Here is a 26,422-nt window from a genome sequence, read left to right on the forward strand (position 1 = left end):
TTGGACCACATAGGTCATTGAAAAAATCAAACATAGTAAACTATATAAACTTAAATTGTAACTGCCAAATTTTATGGATGACATTTCAAAACAATTTAGTTCATTGAATAATATTATAAATATAGGATCTTAGTAGTCGTCACATTTATCATGACTGGTCCCGTCCATGGTCACAAATACTTATATCATAAATAATAAAGATCAAGTACTACATATGTACGTATAGGATGGGAATTTCATGTATTAATGTGATCCTAGCTTTGAAGCCAGGGTCCTGCATTCAATTAACCATTAGCTTGTCTCGGCAAACAATCAGCTACCGCATGATTGCATGTGTGAATGAGACGTTATAGCTGTGCGTTTGAGTCAAAATTCTTATGTTTCAAAGTTTACTTTACTTCCTTTATTTGCCCGCCATTTCCCTAGACTTCCTGTTTAGTCATAGATTGAAAATAAGATATGAAAGTAGTGGAAGACTCCATGCATGCAGTCAGTCAAGATGAAAAAATCCAATTTGACAAGCAACCCAAAAATAAATGGAAAATGCTTGTCATCCCTCCATTTTACCATCATTTGACCACTTTATTTTATTTTTTTTCAATTTTTTACTTTTCTAAAGAGGGCGCCTAGGAGCCGGATGTGGTGAGTATGGTGGTTTTAAATCAATCAATAAATTCAAATTGGTGTTACACGTCTGGGTTTTAACAAATGGAAAATAGAATTGCTTGTAGGGATTGATATATAATTAATTCATTACAATAAAATTATTTATTTGCGACCAGTTAATTCTAACGAAATGACTACTTGTAATTAAAATTAGTTGTGAATAATCTTTTAGTTGCAATACAAAAGCCTATTTTTCTTGTAGCAGAATGAAATCATGTATACTCCCGTTTCTCCCCTCTCTCTCATCACCCCATTGATCTCTCTTTCTCCACTCTCTCTCTCCCCTCCAAATTCGAAGGTTTCTCACCCCACCCACTCTCTTATCTCTTATTTGGTTTTTCTCAAGAAATGCATATACTATAGTAGAAAAAAATGCATATAGATGGATGGGTTTGAAACTCAACAACAAATGATTTTTCCTTGAACCTTAAACTACAAATACATGAATCCGAAAGCATAACAATAAATGAATAACAATGAATAACTTGAATATCTTACGTGTTAGTTTTCTATTGAATAGTGTAAATTGCAACTTTAATTTACACTAAGTAAGCTTTTCTTTTTTCTAAATTGTTCATGAATAAAAAAGAGTAGTCAAGTTGTATATATAATAAATTAGTGAGGCGAGTATTCAAAACCTAAATGATGAAAATGCTCTCTCTTGACTGAAGGGAGAGCATTTTGGAAGATCCCAAAGTAAAACAGTAATCTTTTTTGCCTGCCACTTCCATAGCTATAATTAACTTTCAAAGTTGCATCTAGAAAATTTAGATAGTCATAGCCTTCTGAATTCCATGTCCACTTTGAAAAGGGAATCATTCGTTTCAAACATCTTTGGTGTCGTGGACTTCCGCTTTGCCGAGCTACGTGTTTAATGGGTTCTGACAACTTTTTTGGCTCTGATCTAAAAGAGATAAGGTTGAGACTTGAGGGGGATTTCGCAGTAGTTAAGATCAATTGTCAAACAAAAAATAGTGTTTACATTGATTTGTATAACCATCGAGACATTGACTAACTCTCTCTCTCTCTCTCTCTCTCTCTCTCTTATAGATATATATATATATATATAGGATGCTTTTCGTGCGTGTGCTGAATATTGTAGCTGCTAGAATAATGGCGATTGAGGGAGAGAAGAACGTGTACGAAGTAGAAATAGAAGCGTCGAGTCTGGTAAAGGAGATTAGGGAGAGCTATGCCACGGGTAAGACACGAAGCTACGAGTGGAGAATGTCGCAGTTGCAGCGACTTGTGCAGATGTTGGAGCATCACGAGCAAGAGATTGCTGAGGCAATTGTCGCTGACCTCTCCAAGCCTATGTTTGAAGCCTTAGCATACGAGGTTCCTCTCTCTCTCTCTCTCTCTCCCCATCAATCTTAAACCTTTTTATATTTTTCATTTCAAACTGTTAACACGAATATATACAGAAAGAAACGTGCATGTCTACAGATTAAGCTTACACAAAAACGTTCATACGTTGGTAACCTAATTTAATATAATCCATCAATATTGAAAAACTCTGTAAAGTATATATAGCGTATTATATTAGAAATGAGGTATTCTCAGATATTTTATGAATAGTAATAAAAAAAATAATAAAATATTAAATAATAGTGAAAAATAATAATAAAATAATAAATAATAATGAGATAATTTTAAAATATCTAAGATATTCTCAATATCCAAACTAGGCAAATTTACGTCAACGTATAAACTTTCTTATATGAGATTTATGTGTAGATCTAACACTTTATAAAAATATATATATATATATATTATAAATATTATAAACTGCACTATCCATTACCATTCATACTTTCCATCCATTATAATAGTTCAAATAAATAAAAATACTATTTTTAATCCTTGATGAGTATATGGTTTGTGGCTTTAGCAAGGGCTTACAATGAAAGCCTGTACTTAATTAAAATCCTAACCAGCCTGACCCAAACTTGGAGATGTAGCCAATATTTAAAAAGTGGGCTTACTGAATTCCTCGGCAAATAGTAGTCTAAGTCGAACGCATGACCAATTGCCTTGTTCAGTGGCGCCTCGGTCAGCACCTTTATACTGCATATACCTAGAAATATGGCCTCAATATGCAGGCTGCCAGTACTAAAACGAAGGCTACTAGTTTGATTCGTGGGTACCGTACCGTGTCTCCACTCCTCTCAGTGCCTTGCTCATGTAGTATTCTGGCCATTGACTCCTGCCTTCGTCCCTTACTAGTGCAACACTGATTACCTCGATCGTATGCGACTGATAGGTTGTACGGTGTTTCACAAGGTTGGGTTTGTCTGACGAGAGGTGGGCTAGACAAGCAAGTCTTTAGGTTCTCAGATGTTTCTAATTTGCATCCGTCGGCTCGTCACGTTATCTCTCTTGGAAACCCATGTATCATCATATTAGCTGTGAAAGTTTCTAGATCATGTTTTCCACAGGGTCTTTGAAAGTTGGTGTATAACTGTTCGATTCTAAAAAATGTCTAAAATTAGATTGAATCGAACCGGTTACATCCCTAACTGGGTTAATCCGTTTAAGTTTTCTTACATTTTCGAGAACCTCATATCCCCTCTATTGGCCATCTATCCATCCACTGCAATTGTATTTTGATTGCGAAGCATAAGGAAATGCGTGGTTGGAGGCATCTGGGTTTTAATCCTATAGATAACACCAACTATTGAAGCACTTTCCAATGCGATTAGCTACATTCTCTAATCCTTTTTTACCTACAAGAACAAAGAAAAGGTTTTGAGTGATCCCTTAGGGGATGCCTCTGATGCCTACCCAAGTCAAGAAGAGAAAAAAGAACTCTAGAAGGATATGATGTGTATGCCTAATTCAAGAAGAGACGGTACGTGTCTTAGGGAGGAGCTATCCCATTGGAGTACACTTCCAAATGCCCCTTCAAAGCAAACGTTTCAATTGATCCTATTTCAACGACCCAGGTCTCCCATAGAATGATCAATTCTGCTAGGATGCGAGTAAGTTGCATTGAGATGTTGAGCTAAGTTGAAATAAGTTAAGTTTTTTATGAATAATAGTGAGTTTAAATGGTGGATTGAGTTTTGTGAGATCCACTTAATATGAGTTTAGATGTGTTTAGATGTTAAGATGAGTGTAGATGTATTTATAAAAAATTTGTAGATCTCACGTATAAATAAATTTTGTATAAAGGGCTCTAGGGAAGCAATAGAATTAACTGTCAAGTTCAATACGGGGCGTTTGGAATTAGTGAAACAGGACATTGCAGGTATGATTCGGGGAGGGAAAATCATTAGCTAAACAATGTGTTTTGATTGATAGAATAAAACGTTGCCATTGTAAAGTTGTATATAACGCCTTAGGCAACTCGAAATCAGGTATGTTGACAGATGAAGTAAACTCTGGAGGTTGAAGAATCCTCGAAATTCTCTGTCAAGAATTACAGTTTCATTTCTTGATTCCTTTCTTGCGTATCTTCTTGTTTTTTCTTTTCATTAACCTTGTGAGAGAGTAGCAAACCCATTACATCTTGAAGTGAGTGATGTTTAGTAATTTGAGAGTTGTGTGTTTAGATGTTGAGCTAAACTTCATTTGATCTGGATGCTTGGTTTCGGAATCCGTATAACCAAGTTCCGTAAGCGGTTATCCAGTACATGCAACCCGGATTTATTTTTTAAAAAATTAAATTATGCCCAACCAAGTACAACTTGGGCACTCGAGTTTAAAAATAAAAATAAAAAATTTGAAAAAAAAAGTTATTTTTTTGCAAAATTTGGATTACAAAGATTTCCAAAACTTAAAAGAGTCTTCTGAGTATTGGCCCGAGTTAATTTGGGCTATTACACGGTCCACATTACACGCTGGGTCTAGGTCCGAGTATAATCGAAAGAAACTCAGATTTGTACCTGGGTGAACAGTCTAGATTGTAGCTCGTCATTCAACGACTACTTAGAAGGTTGCCCGGTACTATAATTAATTTTCTTTTTGAACTTTTCATCATCTTCAACAAGGAATACTCGCGGGTGAGGCTTGTTGGATAGAATTCGATGCCATAGATAAATATATTCATAATTTTAAAAAAGAAAAATACTGCAGATATAGAGAAATTATATAAATAAATTTATAAAATGACATGACTTTATATAACTTTTTAAATTTATTTTTCGATAAAAATAATTTTATAATATGACATATGAAGCAATTAATGGGCATATTCCCCAGCCACTTCCCACCTTAGGCGAGATGTTAGAACTTGGGGACCAAATTTCAAGCTTCTCGTCTTTCTCTAATTTGAATAATGTTAGAGAAAAGTCATTATAGCAGTACACACTTTACACTCACTACGTGGCTGCTTCTAGTTTATTATTTCCAATACTCACTTAGAGAGATGTGTGGTCTACATGATGTCACATCATATGTATAAAATGGATACTCCCAATAATAACTTCTATCTATATTTATTCAATTTGCCAATTCCCTCCAACGTTTCTGTAAATCTAATGACTTCTACGCTATTTCTACATAACGTGTGTGAGGAGAGAGAACCCAGTTTGTTGTACCACCTTGATCTGTCTCAACAACAACATTACCTAACTTCCAAACACCAACAATAAAAACAAATAGATCATGTGCACCTAACTGGACCATTTGGATACATAAGTAGTGAGTTGAAATCATCTCATTTTATTTAATTTTAATTAATAATTTAATTATTATTTATAAATTATCTTAATTCATTTTATCTTATCTTATTATTTAAATATATTTTTAATATTTCTTGTGGATTTCATTTTGGATATTTTTTTATTTTAATGTAGTTTTAAATTCTTATAGGAAAAGTCATTTTCATGAGAGAAAAAAAAATTGAAAAAAATAAAGAAGATAATCCTTTATTAATAATTCCGATTGTGACAATAAATGCCAATTTTCATTTTTCAAGTGCATCGATCGTTTTCTTTTATTTTATAGGACGAATGAATTAAAGCACGCGTGCGCATTACAATTAATGGAATTAGTATTCGTTCTGTGTGAAAAATATGTCACTCTAGAGGACGGTCCCATGTGTTTCGTACTTCTGACATAGTTTTTAACGTCAGAATGTGCCTCATTTTTAACGTCCATGTTGGTACTTTTGCCACGACTCTTTAAAGAAATGTTATTTTTCATTTAAAATTTTATCATTTCTATAGTATTACCTTAAATATTATATTTTAAGTAGGTTTATATTTTAAATGGTTAAAAAGCTATGTACTCAAGGTCTCATTTACTTTTATAATTTTTCTCCATTCATTTTATTTTTATTTTATTTAATCATTATAATTTTAATAAATTTTGATACAAAATAAAATAAATAATTAAATTTTTTCAAATTCTAAAACAAAAATAATATTAAAAAAAATATATTCTAACAATATTTTATTTAATTTTTAATTTTAAAACTAACTTATCTCATCTACAAAAACAAACTCGACTATTTAATTAATCACATCGATTTGTGTGAACGAATGTGATAAAGTTAACGATAGTGCTAGAGGACAGGTTTATATTTTAAGTCATCGTTGGGCATATCGTTAGTCTATTTTTTTTAGTAGTGTTACCTGTACTTACACTTTTATTTATAATTTTATTTACAAGGCTCATTTTGTTAGCTTTCTTTTAAAATTCAAATTTTAAATTTTAAATTTCATAATTTTCAGCATATCATTAACTGACATGTGGAGAAATAAATTTTTTTGTAAGTTTTTCGTTAATACATTTAGCATTTTTTTTCCTTTCATTTTTTTCAATGTTTTTTTAATATCCTTAATCATTAAGGAAAAAATTGAAAAAAAATACAATATTTCATTAATAGTTACTTCTTTAACCATTAAGTAAAAAAATTAAAAAATTAAAACAATTGAGCAATAACTTTGAGGGGCTCCTCTAGCATTTTTCTAAAATTAAAATGAAGTCTAGCATTATTCTACCTTGAGATATGTTTGGTAAGAGGAATTTTGGTCTTAATTCTTACATTCTATTCATTTTTATAAACTATATGTTTAAAGAAATCGGTCTAGAGTATGGTATGACACATTTGTGTTTTCTTTATATTTCTTTAAAATTCCAAATAAATTATGCTCTTATTAAGTTGTTTTGTTCTGATCGTTACTTAAATACAGTTTGCTCAATCATATAAAATGTGGTTTGATTTTATATTTGCGTTTCTCAAATTTCCAAATTTGATTGGATTGTGCTTATACATATTTTATGTTCTTTTTAATTAAATGCGGACATACTTATTACACTATGTTATGTAAAGTTGGAAAGAGAATATATAATTATTTTATTTTATTTTCCCACCCAAATGTAGTAGACCGTTATCTTTCTACTATTTTATTTTTGGATTTCACATGTGGTGATACATTGATTACACATATCAATCCATTTGGATATAGAAACAGTTTCATCTCATATAATATTATCTTATCTCAACAATTTTTTTAAATTTTTACATAAAATATAATAAATAATTTAATTTTTTCAAATCTCAAAACAATAATAATATTAAAAAAATAATATTACAACAATATTTATTTAACTTTCAACTTTTATCTAAAATTATTACATCTCATCTCATTATTCAAATAGAATCGAAAATCAGTTTAGATCCCAAATCTATCTCAATTTAATTTATTTAATTATTAAATTTTTTTCAAATTTTAACATAAAATATAATAAATAATTTAATTTTTTATAAATACTAAAATAATAATAATTAATATTATTTAATTTAATTTTTAATTTTTAAATTTCATCTCAACAAAATTAAATATCTCATCGTAGCCTAAATAGTTTCATGAATGTCGGTATCTTTATCGCAATCGTATGAAGGGATGCTGTACCATGAGTCCAAATCATTGGATCAACTTGTCAAGAGTAGGTCATTAATGTCAATAACAATATCTATCGGAAGGCAGGGAATAATAACCAACATCGACGTAAACAAAAACAAACGTCAAATCAAAAGAAAATGGGGACCACGGAGCCGTCTCAGAGGTTGTCCTTCGCAAGCAATACAAGCTCCTCCATCTCCATAATTCTCCACGCGCTTTTACCTCGCGTGGCCTATCCAAAACAGGACTGAGGACTCCAATCCCACTCCCAGGCAGGCACGGACCACGGTTCACATATATAATTTCAACGGGGGCTAGAGGCCCAGAACTGGGCAGGGCAGCGTAGGCCATTCTCAGGGTTTCCGTCAGCGATACACGACGCGAGGAGACGCCTTGATCCGACGTTGGTGTCTTCGCTTTCCTCTTCGTCTGCTTCGATTCGAAAGCCTCTCCGATTCCCCCATTTCAGTCTGTCTCTGTCTCGGGAAGCTAAACCTGTACTCCAATCCTTATCTCTCTGCCTTTACCTACCTACCTATCTATATATATCGATATCTACGTGAAGGAATCTTCGATGGCGGCCATGGAGGAAACCAAAGTTGGGGTCGACGCGGACGCGGCGTCTCGATTGGTGAAGGAGCTTCGGGACGGCTTTGCTACTGGTAAGACTCGGAGCTACCAGTGGAGAGTGTCCCAGTTGAAGAGCATTCTGAAGATGGCTGAGGATCACGAGCACGACGTCGTCGAAGCTCTTCGCTCCGACCTCTCCAAGCCCGAGCTCGAGTCCTGCCTCTACGAGGTCCTCTTTATCATCATCATCACTATCGTCTTTGCCTCTTTTTATTTTTATTTTTTATATGTTTTTTGCTCGTTGACTTTGGATTATAATTCCATGTTGCTTTACTCGATGTATCCATGTACCATCTTGCTGTTTTCTTCGTCCTTTCTTTTTCATTGCATATGTTGGGATATTGTTATTATTATGTGGTTGAATTTCACGAAGAACAGCCAATTACCAAGATGCTTAATTATTTCTAAATAAAAATTTGAATTAGAATTTTTAAAGGCTTTGGGAAAATATAGCGAGGTTAGTAGTACGTTAATATATAGTGTATAATCAATTATCTTGGCTCAATGATTTGAGGATTTTCAAGTAATGGAGCTGGTAGATCTATTACATTTGATGATAAGGACAGATTTTCATTTATCACGTCATGTATTTGATAGCAAATCATTCGTTACACGTTCTCATTTACACTATTTTGTTATTAATTCAACTCCTACGGGTTTCTGTTTTTGTTTTTGATTTGGCTTACTTCTTTTTTTTTTATATAAATTTCATGTGTTCTTTAAATGTAGCTTTAAGAGTCGAGCAAAGCGGGATAGGAAGATTTATATGTCAAATGCTTAGGATTTGGGTCCATTCTGTGGCACACATCAAAAGCTTTTTCTTTTGAACTTTACCGTATGGGTGGGTGGTGGAGTATTAATGGCATACATACTTAAAGCTTTTTCCATGCTATAAGAAGGCCGACCTTTAGATCCTTCTTGAAAGTACTAACTGTTACGTAGCTCAAGCTGTCATATTTATTGCAACAAGACTAGTCTTCTTTAACTACTCTCTTGTCATGTTGTGTAACTACTCATATGATCTCAAACTACAGAATTATTTAAATTCGAGGATTTGCTAGAATCTTGTTTTCTACTAGAATAGTTCAGAATATTTGGTTTATTCTTGCGCCTAATTACTTCAGAAGGTCTCAGTGATAATTTGTGCAAAGATGAGTATACCTGTAAACGAGAAAGTTATGCCTGCTTGGAAAGAAATTGAGTGTTAAATAAGACTCGCTGAAATTTATTGGGGAATAACGCTAAGCATTTGTAGCCCATTTTTTAAAATTTGGAGTTGGTTAAAATTTCAAAATCTGAGGAACGGTTGAAGAATTTGAGGTACATAAATCAAACTTTTGACAAGCTCTTTCTGGTCTTTGGGTCTTAGGCTTGCCCAAGGTTCAATTTAAACGAGATTCGGAGACGTTTGTATTCACAGCTCATCTCAACTCATCTCACTACTATTTATTACTATTCAGCAACTTTAACTCACAAATCTCACTACTATTCATAACTCATATCACTACTATTCACAATCCATCCCAACTCATCTAAAATCATTTTCGAATTCAAACATCTCCTAGTGAACTCTATGATTGGAATCCCACGGAATTCACAGAACTTAAATATTAATATGGATGTCAATTTTTATATACTGCTTTTTCCCCCTAAATTTGATTTATTTGGTTTATTATGCAGGTTGCTATGTTAAAGAACTCCTGCTCATTGGCAGTTAAGAAACTGAAACAATGGATGGTGCCAGAAAAGGTATTGTTTTGTCATTACCTGACAGTGAACTTAACTTCTATGTATGCATTTTTGTGAAATTTAATTATCCGAGTTTTGTTTGCTTCTTTGCCTCTAATTCAGGTTAAAACTTCAATAACAACTTTTCCTTCGTCAGCTGAAATAGTGCCGGAACCTCTGGGTGTTGTTTTGGTCATTTCACCTTGGAATTATCCTTTCTGTATGTTGATTCCATGTTAACATTTTTTTAGTATTTAATTTTAAATTTAGACCTGAACCTGAAAATAATTAATGAAATTAATTCCTCCATATAATAATTATAACAAACATTTGTTTATCTCTCTTCTCCAGTGTTGTCTCTTGACCCCGTTATTGGAGCTATTGCAGCCGGTAATGCAGTCGTTCTAAAACCATCAGAAGTTTCTCCAGCCACATCATCTTTGCTTGCAAAATTAGTTGGGGAATATATGGACAACTCTTTGATAAGGGTTGTTGAGGGGGGTGTTGCTGAAACAACTGCACTACTGGAGCAAAAGTGGGACAAAATATGTTATACAGGTTCTTAGTAATTTTCCATTAATTTGCCTTTTCTTCTAGGACAATATTAAAAAGTTGATATTGGATTGAGTGATATTCCTTTTGATGAAGAGTAAAATTACTGATTGACTGGCTAGAATTGTTGAATAAACTTACCGACCCAAATATTTGGTACGAGGAATTCTCATTTTGTGTGCATGGTTGCAAGTCCCTCACAAGCACTGAAAAACTTTGAAAAGAAAATAGTTCAAGGTGGTGATGGAATATCTACGACCTGTAAAACTGAAAATCTACTATTGGCGCAGAGATTGAGGTAGGTGGTAGATAAGGAGTTATCTATTAACACTACGAAGTTACAAATTATTTTGTTGACAGATCAACTCTAAAGCCTTAAATGTGTGTTGCTGTGTTCAAGGGTTGTTGCAGCACATATGAGTAGTTTAGGGATGGATGGTGAAATAGATGAGACTAGCGTTCTTGAATTAAAATTGGGATGCGTAGTGGGTAGCTTTTCTCTGTCTTGTATTCTTTCAAATCAAGGCAGTTTGATGGAGAAACTATGATTTTGAGATAAGTTTGACTGAGTGAAGGAAGTCCATTTCCGTGGAGGTGGTGAAATAGCCTCTGTCATGGGCACCTTAATCTCGTTTTGCTACATATCTAATGCTAATGTTTACAGCATTAGAAAATAAATGAAGAGACGAAGGTTGGAAACTGGTAGGAGTTCTAGTGTCACTTGGTGGGTTAAGTTCAAGCCTTCCCTTAATTTATGGTAATTTGACTATTTTGTTAGTGGGAATGCTATTTGACAAGGAGATGATGTGTTGTCTTAGGACAATATTTGTTGTAGGCTCTGCTTCTTTGATTTTCTCTTCAGATATAAAACATTGCATTGAATAATGGCTACGGACATTTATATATTTGGTTTAGGCAAGAGGAAGAACTATCCGTTAATGTTTAGTTAATTCAATCAGGACTTAATGATCGCAATAAACGCCTTCGTATCAAATCTTTATTGCGGATGTGGAAGGGGGATGTGGTTTGTTTTCACGAAACAAAGTTACAATTCATTGATAAAAGAATTGTACGAAGTTTATGGGGGTGCTCGTATGTGGGTTGGGCTTATTTGGCTTCTTTGGGAGCCTCAGAAGGAGTTCTAATAATGTGGGATAAAAGAGTGGTAGAGGTGATTGAGGAGTGTATTGGAGATTTCTCGGTTGCGACGCGGTTTAAAAATGTGGTTGATGGATGGGAATGGGCGTTTGCAGGTTCCTATGGTCCTAATGTGGACAGGGACAGGAGAAGGTTGTGGGAGGAGTTGGCGGGCGTATATTCACTATGGGAAGTGCCGTGGTGTTTGGGGGGTGATTTTAACATCACGAGGTTTCCTAGCGAACGTTCAGGGCATGTCCGAAATTCTGCGGCTATGGAGGATTTTTCTGAGTTTATCTTTGATCTAGACCACATGGATCTCCCTCTGGTAGGAGGAGAGTACACCTAGTCAAACGGGAGGGTTTGGTCGAGATTGGATAGATTCCTTGTCTCTCCCTCGTGGGAAGCCCATTATCCGGAAGTAAGCCAGAAACGGTTAGCTCGAGTTAGCTCAGATCATTTCCCTATTCTTCTAGACTGCGGGGGTATTCACAGGAGTCGCCGATATTTTAAATTCGAAAATATGTGGCTATCAGCGGATGGGTTTGTAGAGAAGGTGAGTGCTTGGTGGTCATCATATCAGTTTGTTGGTACTCTAAGTTTCATTCTTGCAAGCAAGTTAAAGGCGCTGAAACAAGACTTGAAGAAGTGGAACTTGGAAGTGTTTGGTCACATTGACGATCAGAAGTCTGCAATGTTGGAGGAATTGCAAGAGTTAGAGCGCAAAGAATTAGGGGGAGATACCTCGGAGGAGGTGGTTTTGAGGAAGGGTATAGTTATGGCAAACCTGGAAAGAGTTCTGTTGGAAGAAGAGATTTCATGGCGTCAAAAATCCAGGGCCCTTTGGTTGAAAGAAGGGGATAGATGCACTAAGTTCTTTCACAAAGTGGCTAATTCACACCGGCGTAACAATGATATTGAGTCGCTTCAAGTAGACTCTCAGGTGATTTCTTCTCCTCCCGAGCTAGAAAACTATATAGTACACTATTATGAGAACCTTCTCACGGAATCGGAATCTTGGAGGCCGAAGCTTGATGCCTTGCCTTTCGAGGCAATTGACTCACAGAGAGCGTGTGATATAGAGAGGCCTTTTGCAGAAGAAGAGATTTACAAGGTCATCTCTGGTATGAATAAGGATAAAGCACCGGGTCCGGATGGTTTCTCAATGGGTTTTTTCCAAACCTGTTGGGATATTGTGAAAGGTGATGTAATGCAGGTCTTTAATGAATTTCATGCTTCCCAAAAGTTTGAAAAATCTTTCAATGCGACTTTCATTGCTCTCATTCCCAAGAAACACGGGGCTTTGACTATTGAGGACTTCCGTCCAATAAGTCTGATCAGTAGCATGTATAAGATTATTGCGAAGGTTCTGGCCAACCGGCTTAGCCCGGTGTTAGAGCATATCATTTCCAAGTCTCAGAACGCATTTATTCGGGGGAGACAAATTCTTGATTCGGTACTTATTGCAAATGAGTGTTTGGACCACAGACTTCGGGAGGGAGGATCAGGTGTTGTGTGCAAGCTTGACATGGAGAAGGCGTATGATCATGTGAACTGGGAATTTCTCTTATACTTGCTTGAGAGGTGTGGTTTTGGGGTTAGATGGAATTCATGGATGTGTCATTGTATTTCCACGGCCCGATTCTCAGTTCTAGTCAACGGCACACCTGCTGGTTTTTTTGATAGTTCACGGGGTTTGCGGCAGGGAGATCCTCTATCCCTACTTTTATTTGTTATAGTTATGGAGGCACTAAGTAGGATGATGCAGGCTGTTGTTGGAGGAGGGTTTTTAGCTGGTTTTCAGGTGGGCAATGGCTCAGGTGGTCCTATTATCATTTCACATCTCCTTTTTGCAGATGATACTTTAGTCTTTTGTGAAGCGGACAATAGCCAAATTCAAACACTACGAGCATTGCTACTTTGCTTCGAAGCAGTGTCAGGGCTCAAAGTGAACCTAGGTAAGTCTGAAATGGTTCCTGTGGGTGCGGTGCCTAATATCCTCAGTTTAGCAAGCTTGCTGGAATGTAAAGTGTCTTCTTTCCCAATGAAATATCTGGGCCTTCCATTGGGAGCAACGTTTAAGAATAGAGCTATTTGGGATGGGGTGATGGAGAAGATAGAGAAAAGGTTAGCTGGATGGAAACGAGTATATTTATCAAAAGGGGGTCGCCTCACTCTTATTAAGAGTACACTCACTAACCTTCCCACATACTTTCTATCCTTATTTCCTATGCCTGCAGGGGTGGTAAATAGGATGGAGAAACTTTTTAGGGCATTCTTATGGGGAGGCATGGGGGAGGAGAAGAAATTTCATCTGGTTAGATGGAAAACAGTTTGTGTCTCAGTTGTGAATGGAGGGTTGGGAGTGTATAACTTGAGGACTTTTAATAAAGCTTTATTGGGAAAATGGCTTTGGAGATATCACTTGGAGGAGGGAGCATTGTGGAAGGAAACTGTTGATGCTAGATATGGAGTCGCTAGGGGAGGGTGGTGTTCTAACGAAGTAAGAGGGGGATATGGTGTGGGTTTATGGAAGTTTATAAGGAAGGGGTGGCCATGCTTTGCAAATCAAATCTGTTTTGTAATTGGTGAGGGCAATCGAATAAGTTTTTGGCGGGACATGTGGTGTGGAGATCAAACTTTGGAAAGGGCTTTTCCGGCACTATTTCGTATTGCAGTTAATAAGGAGGCGTCAGTAGCGGAAGTGCGACTATTTTCTCATGGTTCGTATCAGTGGAACATTCTTTTTAGTAGAGATCTACATGACTGGGAATTATCTATTGTTGCAGATTTTTTCAGATTACTATATTCTACACGGATCCCTATAGCACAACATGATCGTTTGAAATAGAGATCTAACAATCACAAGTTATGCACAGTGAAGGCGTATTATAACATCTTGACATCTCAAGATAATACTCCGTTTCCCTGGAAGAATATATGGAGGTCTCGTGTGCCTTCTAGAGTAGCCTTTTTTGTTTGGTGTGCCGCCCTTGAGAAGATATTGACCACGGATAACTTGAGAAAGAAAGGATGTGTAGTCATGGAGTGGTGCTACATGTGTAGAAAGAATGGAGAATTGGTGAACCATCTCTTACTACATTGTGAGGTAGCAAGGGCATTGTGGGATGAGATTTTTCAAAGGGTTGATTTAGCTTGGGTTATGCCTATGAGAGTGGTGGACCTGTTGGGTTGTTGGAGGAAGATGCAAGGTTGTCATCAAGTGGCAATGGTATGGAAGATGATTCCGTCGTGCATCATGTGGTGTATTTGGACGGAAAGGAATGCGCACTGCTTTGAAGATAAGGAACGCACACTGGCCGAGTTGAAGAAATATTTGTTTCACACATTATTGTCTTGGCTTTCCGCCATTGTATTACAGGGGGGCAATGTTCATGATTTTTTGTCTTTAATCTATCGCACGTAGAATGTAATTAGGTGTTCTTTCGTATACTTCCTGTGTACATGGGCTATACTTATTTCACTCATATATATAATATTGATCTTTTACTTATCAAAAAAAAAAAAATTCAATCAAGGCTAATCTTGGACTATTCTAGCACCTTTCATGGAGGATATGGGATAATTTTTGGCATTGGCTATGTCTGTATCTGCTATTTATTTACTGTTCTCTTGGTGTTAGCCTTATTGAATGACAAATTGAGCATGTCTCAAATGAACTGTTTTAGCATGTTAGGATAATTAGTGCTTTTCGATATTGGAATTCTCCATTATCAATTGGTACAAGCCTGTAACCCTGTTGCTGCTAAAATATTTTTTGGTCATTAGGTTCTGACAGTAGAATGATTTGATTGTTTGTAAACTCAAGTTATCCTCGAATTTTTAGGCAATGGAAGAGTTGGACGGATTGTGATGGCAGCTGCTGCGAAGCACCTTACACCGGTTCTTCTGGAACTTGGAGGAAAATCTCCGGTGGTTGTTGATTCGGGCATAAATCTACAGGTAAAAAGAACTGTTTTTTCTTTGCATAGCCTAATGGTTCCCCCTTTCCATTGTCCTGGAAAATATTTTGCCATATCCATTATCATTACTACAACATCTACCTTTGTGTCTCATGTGCTAACTTGTATTTGTTTGTACTTCCTAGGTTGCAACTAGAAGGATAATTGCAGGTAAGTGGGGGTGTAATAATGGTCAAACTTGCGTTGCTCCAGATTACATCTTAACAACAAAAGATTTTGCTCCGAAATTGGTAATTTGGCCAATATTATGCCATTAAATATGTTATTTCATAAGTTTCATAAGTTTTAAACATATTTAGTTTTACTATAATGCCTCTGATTCTCCAGGTGGATGCCCTGAAACATGAACTGGAGCATTTTTTTGGGGAGAATCCATTGGATTCAAAAGACTTGTCGCGCATTGTCAACTCAAACCACTTTGCTCGCTTGACCAAGTTATTGGATGAGGATCGGGTTTCTGGCACAATTGTCCATGGTGGCAAGAGTGAAAAATCAACCTTGTGAGTTGCATTGTGTGTCTGCGTGTTATTTGTTTTTATTAATTAGCGTATATTTGCTAAGTACAACAGACCTTTCATACTGTTTTTGTTTATTTCCCTCCATTACAGGAAGATTTCCCCAACCATCTTGCTGGATGCCCCCAGAGACTCTCTGATCATGAACGAGGAGATTTTTGGTCCCTTGCTTCCCATTCTAACGGTAGGAAACAAGAGATTTGATTGCACTGAGATACGTCTAAGTGTCTTTCATTTCTTTAGGATGTAACTTGAAAGAAATATCGAAGCATATGAAGTTACTTTGAAATAACACTGAACAGTACCACATGTCCTTCTCTCCAAGCTGAACAGAGTAGTAGAATTTACTTCGTATTTCTTGTAAACTAGCAGTTCTTGTCATATAATAGAAGCTATGACATAGTGTCCCAGAAAGATTACTTGGAGAAAATAGTTTAAGCTGCCTATGCCTCGTGCTTAAAATCTGCTGATTTTTGATTTAGCAATCTGTTCTTGAATTTTCTGCAGGCATATGGCATTTTATTAAAATAAAGAGACTAGTCACTATTGTAATTTAGAAGTGGGTGATCTTTGAAGAAAAATAGAGAATTTGGCCAGTAATTTTCTCTGTATTTCTATTTGAACCTCGGGCAGATCCATAATGATTTAGCTTTTTGGTTGGAACAGGTTGAGAAAGTGGAAGACAGCTTTGACATTATAAATTCGGGAACAAAACCCCTTGCTGCATATTTGTTTACCAGCAACAAGAAGCTCAAGGAGCAATTTGTGATGACTGTCTCTGCTGGGGGTGTGGTCATCAATGACACTGTTCTACATGTGATTATTCTTCCTTGAACTATTAGTATCCAGCTGCAAACACTTACCTCTTGCATGTACAGTTGTTCCATACACACATACATAGAGAGGAACTAATAGTTTGAGTGAGTTGGTATTCTTACACATCTGGGGTTAGACGTGAGAATATTGGTATTCTTACACAATGGTTGCATAGGTATTTTGAACGTCATTAAATGAAAGATAGTAGCTGTTTTTGTCAAATATTGGTTTTGCTAGAAAGTCGTGTTGCATGGGAATCCTAATTCTGGAAGTCTTTGGGCGAATATACTTACAAGGGAAGGAAGCCAATATCAGGTGATTGCTCAGTGAAAAAAAAATGTACGAATAAAAATATAGAAGCAGGAGAAAGTAATGCACGGTAGAAAGAGAGGCACATATACATATTTAGTTCAACTCAGTCTAATAATATGCAAACTGTACCTATAAAGTGGTAGCAACAGTGAGCACTTAGATTTTCAAAACTCTTGGCCTCAAATTTGATTTTCTGCACTCAAATGACAGAATGCTATGTGCTTGATTTTCATGAAAACTCACAGTATCTTTCATGTTTGCCCATATGGATTCTGAAATGAGTCTCAAAACTGAGGTAATATACATTTCCAGTAACTTCCATATACATGTTATTTTATGATAGTAAAACCCAACATTTATGTACGTGTGAACTAACAAATAGAAGCATGTGGTGTTCTTGTATGTACATGTTTGGATCCTCACAAATCTTTTTGCATTTTACAATTATATATAGGATCTAAATATGTAATATGTATTTGATGATGCAGCTTTCAGTTGCCGGTTTACCATTTGGAGGAGTTCAGGAGAGTGGAATGGGTGCCTATCATGGGAAATTCTCTTTTGATGCTTTTAGCCATAAGAAGGCAGTTCTGTATCGAAGTTTTGCTGGCGATGCACCTGTGAGGTACCCACCTTACACAAAAGGGAAGTTAAGATTGATGAAGGCTCTGATAGGTGGTAGTATACTTAGTGCAATCTTTGCTCTGTTTGGATTGTCCAAGGATTAAGAGATAATTTAATATAACTGTGTTGGGTGCAAGTTTCTTTGTTTCTTTGTATTTTGAAGCTACTCACTCGGCATAAATGGTCTCATTTCAATATGAACAAGATTTGATTTGTTGTGCAAATGAAAAATATGCAACATTGCTGATTCTTTTAGCAATGTGATGCTCATGTTACTTCAGCCTGAATGGGCACCTGTGTCCGGTAATGAGCCACTCTCCTTAGCACCGCCTCTTATGTTCATAAATCTGCATCACTTGATAAATTTTCTCGAATGCAAGATGAAGATAGACTCTAGATTTACTAATCTGTGCTGTTGTCTTTCTAAAATGATGCAAAAATAAGTCAGGTGACATTAGGAATATCTTGAAAGAAAGAGTTTGTTATTGACCTAAAAGAAGAGTTTTTCATACCTATATATGAGATTATAATGCAATACTCTAAACTAACCAGTCCATCCTTTTCCTTTTCTTTATTTTTATTTGTAAATTTGATTCAACCAGATTAGATTACATGTAATTAAATATATTCTGGCATATTATGAAATTCTGTTGTAATTTAAGCATACTATAAATGTTGAGGAAACCAAATCACTGCAACTTTTAACTGGAATTTATAAAACACTTGAAAGAACCTCTCTTTTGACAGAATTCTAGTTCAGTTCAAATCAAAATGCTTACATCCTTCAACCAACCACAAGTTTGGCTCTGTGAGATGCAAAACTGAACATCTAATTTGTGTTGAATTACTACATTGCAAAGCTTCATGTATACAGTATATTTGACAACGAAGTATTGTTGGTGGCCAACCTGAATCCCTCTTGAATTGCTGCTCAACAGAACACTTGTAGGGTAGGAAAAAACTATTAAGAGTTGATCAGCAAGTATCCTGTAGAATACTAAGAATATCTGATCTTTGTTCATCTGTCAGTTGTGTTGGAAAGTCAACTAGGAATGTGATTTTCAAATTCCCTCTGTTTCCTTGCTCTTTGGATCTTGGCATGCCCAGGTCAGCAATGATCTTTTCATAGCCAGGGTGTATGATATCCTCAATTGTCAAACTCATATTCTCCCCTCCCAATAGTGGGATTGAGAGTTTGCAGCCTGTAAGTGCCTTTACTAAAGGGATTTCTACAGCAAACTCCAAATCGTCGCCTGCTCTCCTGAACAAGGGGTGTCTTTTCTCTGCAATCACAAAGATTAGGTCGGCGGGATGAGCCCCTGGTCTCTCATTTCCCATCCCTTCAAATGTGATCTTTGTTCCTTGTTTCCATCCAGGTTTCACTTTTATATTCAGCAACTCCTCTTCTAGAATTATTTGCCTGCCAGTTAGGAGAAAATAATCAGTTTTATTGCACATACTTCAGTACTATTTTCTATAAGTGGTTTTATAAGCCAACTACTTGAATGAAAAGCTACTTGTATGATGTGACGAGGGATGACAAAATTCAGGACGAGGAATAATATTTCTTATTGGTAGATAACAAACCCGGTCTTTGTAACCACATCTCTTGTGATCTTGACCTTCTTCCTGCAACCAAAGCACAGCTCCTCAAGAGTGCACTCGAGTTTCCACTCCACTGGTGGGGGCTTTAACATCCCAGATGAGTTGGAAAACATGATGGGGGCCGAGCTTCTTCCACTCATGCTTTTCGAGATGAAGGAAGCTGAAGAAGAGGATTTTGAGTCTTGGCTTTGCCATGATCCCTTGCTTGAAGGTGAGGGCATTGCAGCATCAGTGCCCTTTCTGCTGCTGCTGCTTCTGAAGAAAGAACATCCTCTTTTGCTTACTGTAGTCCTTCTCCGACTTGCACTTCTCGACAGAGGAGAAGGTATGGAGGGAAAGCAGTTATCCATGCTTCGATGCTTGATGAAACCCCTCGAACCCGTTGGATTATCGCCTGCCATAGTCTCACTGTCATATCTAAAGCTGTGAGCTCCATTCATAGTTTGTTCTTCTTCCTAGTACTTCTCTCTCTATGATCATCAATGGGGTCTTGAAAATGAAAGATGTCCTGAATGCATTATATATAGACATTGCTAAATCATTTTTGGATGCATGAATCTACATCTGATCAAGTGCTAATTATGATTATGATATGTATTGCAGATCTCAAGAACTCTTACAAATTTAGGATATTTTGTTTACATATTGCTCAATATATTTAAAGGAGTTGATATTTATATAAGCGCAAAGATTGAACTTTGCAGGATTTGGGATTTTGGGATGATGTTCTTGATTATTAGATCATTCTTGTCAAAACTGAAAATATTTATGGAATTATAAAATTTCTTGCACATGAATATATAATAAATACCTACCTGATCTTGCGCTTCGTTTTTGGATTCAAAATTGGCTTTCGCTTCAACTTTGGGGCTGTATTTCTTTTCAGAGGAAAGATTCTTAGGCTTTGCAAATGTTTTGAAACAAGGCTATGCGAAGAACGTGAGGAACATTCACCATGTGAGAAGATATGAGAGGAGAGAGAAGAGTTTGTGATCCATATCCACACATGAAGAAGAATGCATTGTAAACCAGACGTGAAGCGCTTAATAAGGGTCTTTTTATTTTTATTTTTACTTTTTTTAAAAAGTTACTTTAGCACAAATATCACTTAAAAAAAGGGCAGTTATTTTGTTGGGAAAATTATTAAGTTTTTGGAGTTTTCATTTTTTCAAAACAAATGATAATTCTATTTGAAAATCTTTACACCATACATACAATCTATGTGTTATAATTTGATTTAGAAGATAAATTTTAAAATTTAAACATAATTATTTGTGTGCAGTCGAATGTTAAATTAAATAGTTTTAATATTAATTTAAAAATGCAAAAAGAATGGATTTAAAAGTATAAATTGCCTAAAAATATTTTATAAAAAGTCTTAATTATTATATTATTTTTTTGTTATTTTATAAAAGGCTGCCTTTATTAATACTCTTTAGAGCAAAGAATGAATATAAGGAGGATAGTCCTCTAAATGAAATATTCTCCTTAGAGAGTCCAAGAGCACCCTTTGCTAAGACGTGCAATATTATTGACACTCCCGTGGACATGCCTAACAGACCAATGGTTCACCTTGTCTACCAGTTCTTGACATCTCTAATTATCATTCCAATTGAACTCCAGTTCTCCTCAGCACTATTGATAGCTTTGACCATTGTCAATGCATCCCCTTCTAGAATAATATGTTGCAGATCCAACTCAGGGCAGAAAATAGTAGCTTTTAGAACTGCAATGTCTTCAACCAAGAGAGCATCAGGATAGATAGCCCGATTGGATCTCAATGTTGCTATGATTTTCCCTTCCCAGTTTCTAACTACAACTCATATACCCACCTTGCACTAAACTTTGTCTATTGCTGCATCCCAGTTGATTTTGTAGTAGTTCATTGGAGGACCTGTCCATTGGCCATCTATCATAGTGTTTCTGCCTACACTTTTAGGAATAAGTTGAGATCAGCTTTTGAAGTCACTAATAGCTTGTATAGATTGGTTCACTAGTATGCAAGGAGGTGTGATTTTTCCTTCAAAAACCCAGGTATTTCTTCATTTCCAAATCTGTTGAGTTGTCACTACTATCTCTGCAAGTTCCTCTTATAACGGAAGATCTCTCAAATCAAGCCAATGCCTCAAATCAAGCAAAAGATACTGCAAGCAGATTGTTAGCCACTAATCAAGGTTGTAATGGCCATAAAATCTCTAGTCAACACTCTTGTAATAATCTGCCATAACTCCAGGATTCTTTTTTAGAATAGACTCAATTTTTTGTGTATATGTTTCGGTACAAACCTCTGTAAATTGTGTGTAAAGTTTTTATATCTTTGAGTAGCAATAAAACTTTTCTGAAATTAACATTCAAATCTCATCATGGTATCAGGAGAGCCCTCCTCCCACGAGAATTCGATCCCACACTCTGAAAACACCCATAATCCGATTTCAACCTCACCTTCTCCAACAGATATCCCCCTCATTGCCCTCAATATTGCTGCCCAAATCAACGAGAAACTCACACCCTCAACCTTCCCTCAGTGGCGTGCCCAGTTTGAAGCCCTCCTTATTGGCTATAATCTACTTGATTACATCAATGGCAATAATCCATGCCCCTCCCCAAATGATTCCTCCATACCCATTCTTCAGAAAACCCATTGGATAAGACAAGATAAGCTTATCCTCAATGCCATCTTGGCATCCACCAACACCACCATCACTCCATTCATTTTCGCTACTAAAACATCACACGAAGCATGGCACAAGTTGCATACTCTGTATGCAAGCAAGTCCTGTACTCGTGCAATGCAACTCAAGGAGGAGCTTACAATGATTAAGAAAGGCAATCAATCGGTTCAAGAAGACCTGCACACTGTCAAGGCTCTTGCAGACGAAATCTCTCTCATTGATCAACCTATTTCCAATGATGATCTAACTCTTTACATCTTAAATGGACTTGGCGCTGATTTTCACGAAATCGCAGCACCGATTCGCGCACGGGAACGACCATTAATGTTCGAAGAGCTTCACGACCTCCTCGTCAGACATGATGCATATCTGCATCGTCTTGATGCAAGCACCCAACAGCTAGTTGCTTCGGCTAACTATACCCATCGTCGATGTGGTTCTTCACAAGGAAGTCAAAACTTCAAGGGTTTCTCTAAGCAAAATGGGTCTGGCCGAAATGGGGCTTCCTCAAAAAATGATTCCAAATCTGCCCCTTACTGACAGTCTAGTGGCTCAAAGGACCACAAGAAGCACAAGAAGTCTACTGGTCAGCACAGATATACACCCAAATGTCAAATATGTGATGAACTGTGGTATATTGCAAAACATTGTCCCCGTCTACATTTATCTGAAGCGAACTGAACTTCTAAGAACCAAGATTGGCCTTGCTGATGGCAGCCCCATCTTGCGGGGGCGTATAACGGAAGATCTCTCAAATCAAGCCAATGCCTCAAATCAAGCAAAAGATACTGCAAGCAGATTGTTAGCCACTAATCAAGGTTGTAACGACCATAAAATCTCAAGTCAACACTCTTGTAATAATCTGTCATAACTCCAGGATTCTTTCTTAGAATAGACTCAATTTTTTGTATATATGTTTCGGTACAAACCTCTGTAAATTGTGTGTAAAGTTTTTCTATCTTTGAGTAGCAATAAAACTTTTCTGAAGTTAACATTCAAATCTCATCACCTCTTTAGTCATATATGAGTAAAGATGAGCAAGAACGTCTGAAAGATGTCTCCTCAATTATGCACTTATGCATTCTCCTTGAGCTAAGTCCCCAAACATCTTGTACTGATCTGCGAGTCCAAATAACATATGCCACAGTTTCAAGACTTTCCATACATATAGGACAACTTGGAGATTCCACCACCTTTCTTTTGTATAGATTGAATTTAGTAGGAAGAGCCTCATGGGCCCATGGCTAGCTCTTCACAGAAACATTTTGACAACATTAGTCACCTTGAGTTTTCAAATCTTGGTCCAAATCTCTAATTAAGTCTGTTACTTGATGACTGTCCACTCCTTCTATCCAAAATTTTCCCTTGAAGATGATATGCACTTTCAACAGAGAATTTACCATTTGCTATACACCTCCATGTTATTATGTTTGAACTATTGCAAGGGCTTATAGGAATCTTGCTAAGAGTTTCAGACGATGTTTGAAAACATGTTTCATCCCATTATATCCCATCTCATCTCATCTTATCCAATCTTATTTCATTTCCAAATATCATTAAAATACAAACACTTTCAAACTAATAACTACAACTTCTTCAAACTAATCATTTAACTTTCCCAAATTTTCAAATAAAAAACAAAAAAAAAAGATCAACCTTTTTAAATTCTAAAACAAAAATAATATTAAAAAAATTATATGTTAACAATATTTGAATTTTATAATATTTTTTATTTAACTTTTTCTCTCTCTTTTTCCAAAACCCAATAAATACTTAACTCAAACTATCTCACTACTATTTACAAAATTCTCATCGCATCTCATTCTCCAAGCATCCTCAGCCTTAGATAATTCAGAGAAGATGTCTTTCAACAATGATATGTTCCAGTGCTTAGTATCATTATCAATAAGTTCTTTAGCCCTTGCATCTTCATCTAATATATTCACTGGTGTTTGAATTCTGAAAGTGGATGGTTTTTGGATCCATTTATCTCTCCATATTTTCATTGATTCTTCATTGCCGATTTTCCATATCATGCCTTCTTCTAGAAGTTGTCTTGCTGCCATTAGACTTCTCCAAATAAATGAAGCATTACTCCTGATTTTAACATTAAAAAAATCTGATCTAGGGTAATATTTGGCTTTCTAAATCTGTGCTGCCAGGGAGTTTGGGTTCCGCAAACTCATAAATATTATTAATGATTATTTTCAAACATGAGAGAATTGATTGAGATCATGAACCTCATTTTTTTTTTCGAGCGGTGCAGTCTTGCCGCAATGATATTACATGTTCCATTTGCGCCATCATCTTTATTTGAGTTTGTTCTTACACTTCCAAACACATTCTTTGCTCCTTTGATGTTCTTGCAAACGCATCTCCATTTTAGGTTGACGAGATAATAAATCCTCCAACTCTAGTTACCATGACTTTCACTTGGTTAATTTCCTTGCGTGCAGCGTCCAAGTCTCTTGTGAGGTGGAAGCATATATAATTTTTAAATGAATACTCAAGACCTTCACAAAATCACACTTCGAAAAACATCTCAATGTTTAGAATATAATTTTGTGAATAGTATGATGATTTGTGAATAGTAATGAGATAATTTGAGTTAAGTATTTATTGGATTTTGGAAATGAGAGAAAAAAAGTTGAATAAAAAATATTATAAAGTTATAATATTATTAGAATATAATTTTTGTTTTGAGATTTAAAAATGTTGAATTATTTTTTATTTGAAAGTTTGTGAAAGTTGTAATGATTAGTTTGAAAATATTTGTATTTGAATGATATTTGGGAATAAAATGAAATGAGATGAGATGTAAATTATTTCTGAGCATAGTGTGTAAATGAATATCCAGCATAGTTTCTTGAACTTAGAAAAACATCTCAATGCCACTGAGAGTTTAACGGGCTTTTCCCCCCTCTGTCTTAGTAGGCCTAAGAGGGGCAACTAAGGAAATAAGAAACGAATGCCCAGCCCAAAACGAATAGAATCTTCGGCCTGGCCCACAGGTAGGCCCCCCTTGGATGCAACTTTATTGAGGGAATGTGCTGCAGGGGGATGAGACTTCCAACTTGAAGACCCCTCGAATACCATCCAACCATTAAGTACCTGTCCGTGTAACGGGTGGGAAGTAAGGGGAACTCTCGATCCTCTAACATGGAGACATCGACGGACTACCAAGGATGCCAGTAGGGTAAGGCAAATCGGAGAACCACACCGCATTAATGGTACCACTACCCGAGCTACATGCCACATCAAAGACGCCATTGCAGAGGCACGCCGCATTAAATGACTTTGATAGAAGGAACAATAAAAGGACATAGACTCCATGGGGGCAGACATGATTTGTCCCCCCAAACACCTGGTATAAATAGCAACTCCCAAGTATGAGAAACTCTCTCTGATCCCTAGGCTCTCTCACTTATTTACAAACTTTCAAAAGACGATACTAACTTTGGCATCGGAGACTCCCGGCCCCAAGGACACATTATCCCAGTTGCATTCTTATCTATTTTCGTAAGTCTAGTTATCAAGACCTGAGTTGCTGGAACCTGGCCCAAAAGCGTACGAAATACGACATTAACAATGGTGCCGTCTGTGGAATGTTAATAGATCTTGCATGTACTTCGTATGCTTGGGACAACCCGTTCCAAACAACTCGGAAGTTCACTAATAGTGCTGATGAGCATGGAAGCTAACCAATGAGAAAGCCAAACTCCTAGGATCGAAGGAGACGCCGCAAAAGAGAAAGGGAAACATACCCAGGAAGAGATGCCTTCGAGTGGCAGGGTGAGCTCGGTGTGCCCTATGGTGGATGACTAAACCTTTCCACCGCCTCCTGTTTGTGCCCCAGCTGAAGGCAAAATCCGAGATGAGCAGAGGCTTAGAAATGTGGAACCAAAAGAGCTGTTGGAATTTGTTCCCCTAAACCCAGATTGACCAGAAGCCATGGCAAGGATTGGTAGTGAACTAACACCGGAGGCGCAGAGCGTCATGCAACAACTCCCTGTCAAGAAACAGGACGTATTTGCTTGGAGCCATGAAGACATGCTCATAATTGCCCTTGAAGTCATACAGCACAACCTTAGCATAGACCCAAAGGCCAAAAGATTGAGGCAGAAACGCCGAAGTGTCAGTGCGGAAAAGAATGTCACCATAGCTAAGGAAGTGGACCGCCTATTAGTTACTGGATTCATCTGAGAAGCCCACTATCCAGTATGGTTGTCCAACATGGTGCTCTTAAAAAAGCCAAGCTGCAAATGGAGAATGTGCATCGACTTCACCAACCTCAACAAAACCTGCCCGAAGAATAGCTTCCCACTTCC

General features: G+C 36.6%; 3 protein-coding genes across 6 annotated transcripts; 2 read left to right on the top strand and 1 right to left on the bottom strand.

Annotated features, from left to right (window-relative positions):
* The first annotated feature begins 1,646 nt into the window (after positions 1 to 1,646).
* On the top strand, positions 1,647 to 18,104 carry LOC108994687 (aldehyde dehydrogenase family 3 member H1). 2 transcript variants are annotated; one of them, XM_035690970.1, is made up of 10 exons: positions 1,647 to 2,004; positions 9,831 to 9,899; positions 10,002 to 10,098; positions 10,230 to 10,436; positions 15,415 to 15,530; positions 15,676 to 15,780; positions 15,878 to 16,050; positions 16,159 to 16,249; positions 16,732 to 16,881; positions 17,682 to 18,087. In XM_035690970.1, exons 1-10 carry the CDS (start codon positions 1,738 to 1,740, stop codon positions 17,919 to 17,921), a joined length of 1,515 nt encoding a protein of 504 aa, XP_035546863.1. In that variant the 5' UTR covers positions 1,647 to 1,737; the 3' UTR covers positions 17,922 to 18,087. The 2 variants fall into 2 exon arrangements, with proteins under 2 accessions (XP_035546863.1, XP_018825543.1); XM_018969998.2 differs by lacking the exon at positions 1,647 to 2,004 and adding an exon at positions 7,738 to 8,319 and having other exon boundaries at positions 17,682 to 18,104.
* A 348-nt stretch (positions 18,105 to 18,452) lies between these two features.
* On the bottom strand, positions 18,453 to 20,430 carry LOC108994688 (dnaJ homolog subfamily B member 13-like). Of its 3 annotated transcripts, none has more exons than XM_018970000.2 (3): positions 20,238 to 20,430; positions 19,405 to 19,930; positions 18,453 to 19,237 (listed from the first exon to the last, which is right to left on the bottom strand). In XM_018970000.2, the coding sequence occupies exons 2-3, from the start codon at positions 19,860 to 19,862 to the stop codon at positions 18,793 to 18,795; spliced, it is 903 nt and encodes a 300-aa protein (XP_018825545.1). In that variant the 5' UTR covers positions 19,863 to 19,930; positions 20,238 to 20,430; the 3' UTR covers positions 18,453 to 18,792. The 3 variants fall into 3 exon arrangements, with proteins under 3 accessions (XP_018825545.1, XP_035546864.1, XP_018825544.1); XM_035690971.1 differs by having other exon boundaries at positions 19,405 to 19,816; positions 20,238 to 20,391; XM_018969999.2 differs by lacking the exon at positions 20,238 to 20,430 and having other exon boundaries at positions 19,405 to 20,117.
* A 1,355-nt stretch (positions 20,431 to 21,785) lies between these two features.
* Positions 21,786 to 22,634, top strand: LOC108994684. Its single transcript, XM_018969994.1, has one exon. The coding sequence runs from the start codon at positions 21,786 to 21,788 to the stop codon at positions 22,632 to 22,634; it is 849 nt and encodes a 282-aa protein (XP_018825539.1).
* Positions 22,635 to 26,422: the final 3,788 nt, after the last annotated feature.

Source organism: Juglans regia, chromosome 6 (genome assembly GCF_001411555.2).
Source record: "Juglans regia cultivar Chandler chromosome 6, Walnut 2.0, whole genome shotgun sequence".
NCBI classification, from domain to species: Eukaryota; Viridiplantae; Streptophyta; class Magnoliopsida; order Fagales; family Juglandaceae; genus Juglans; species Juglans regia.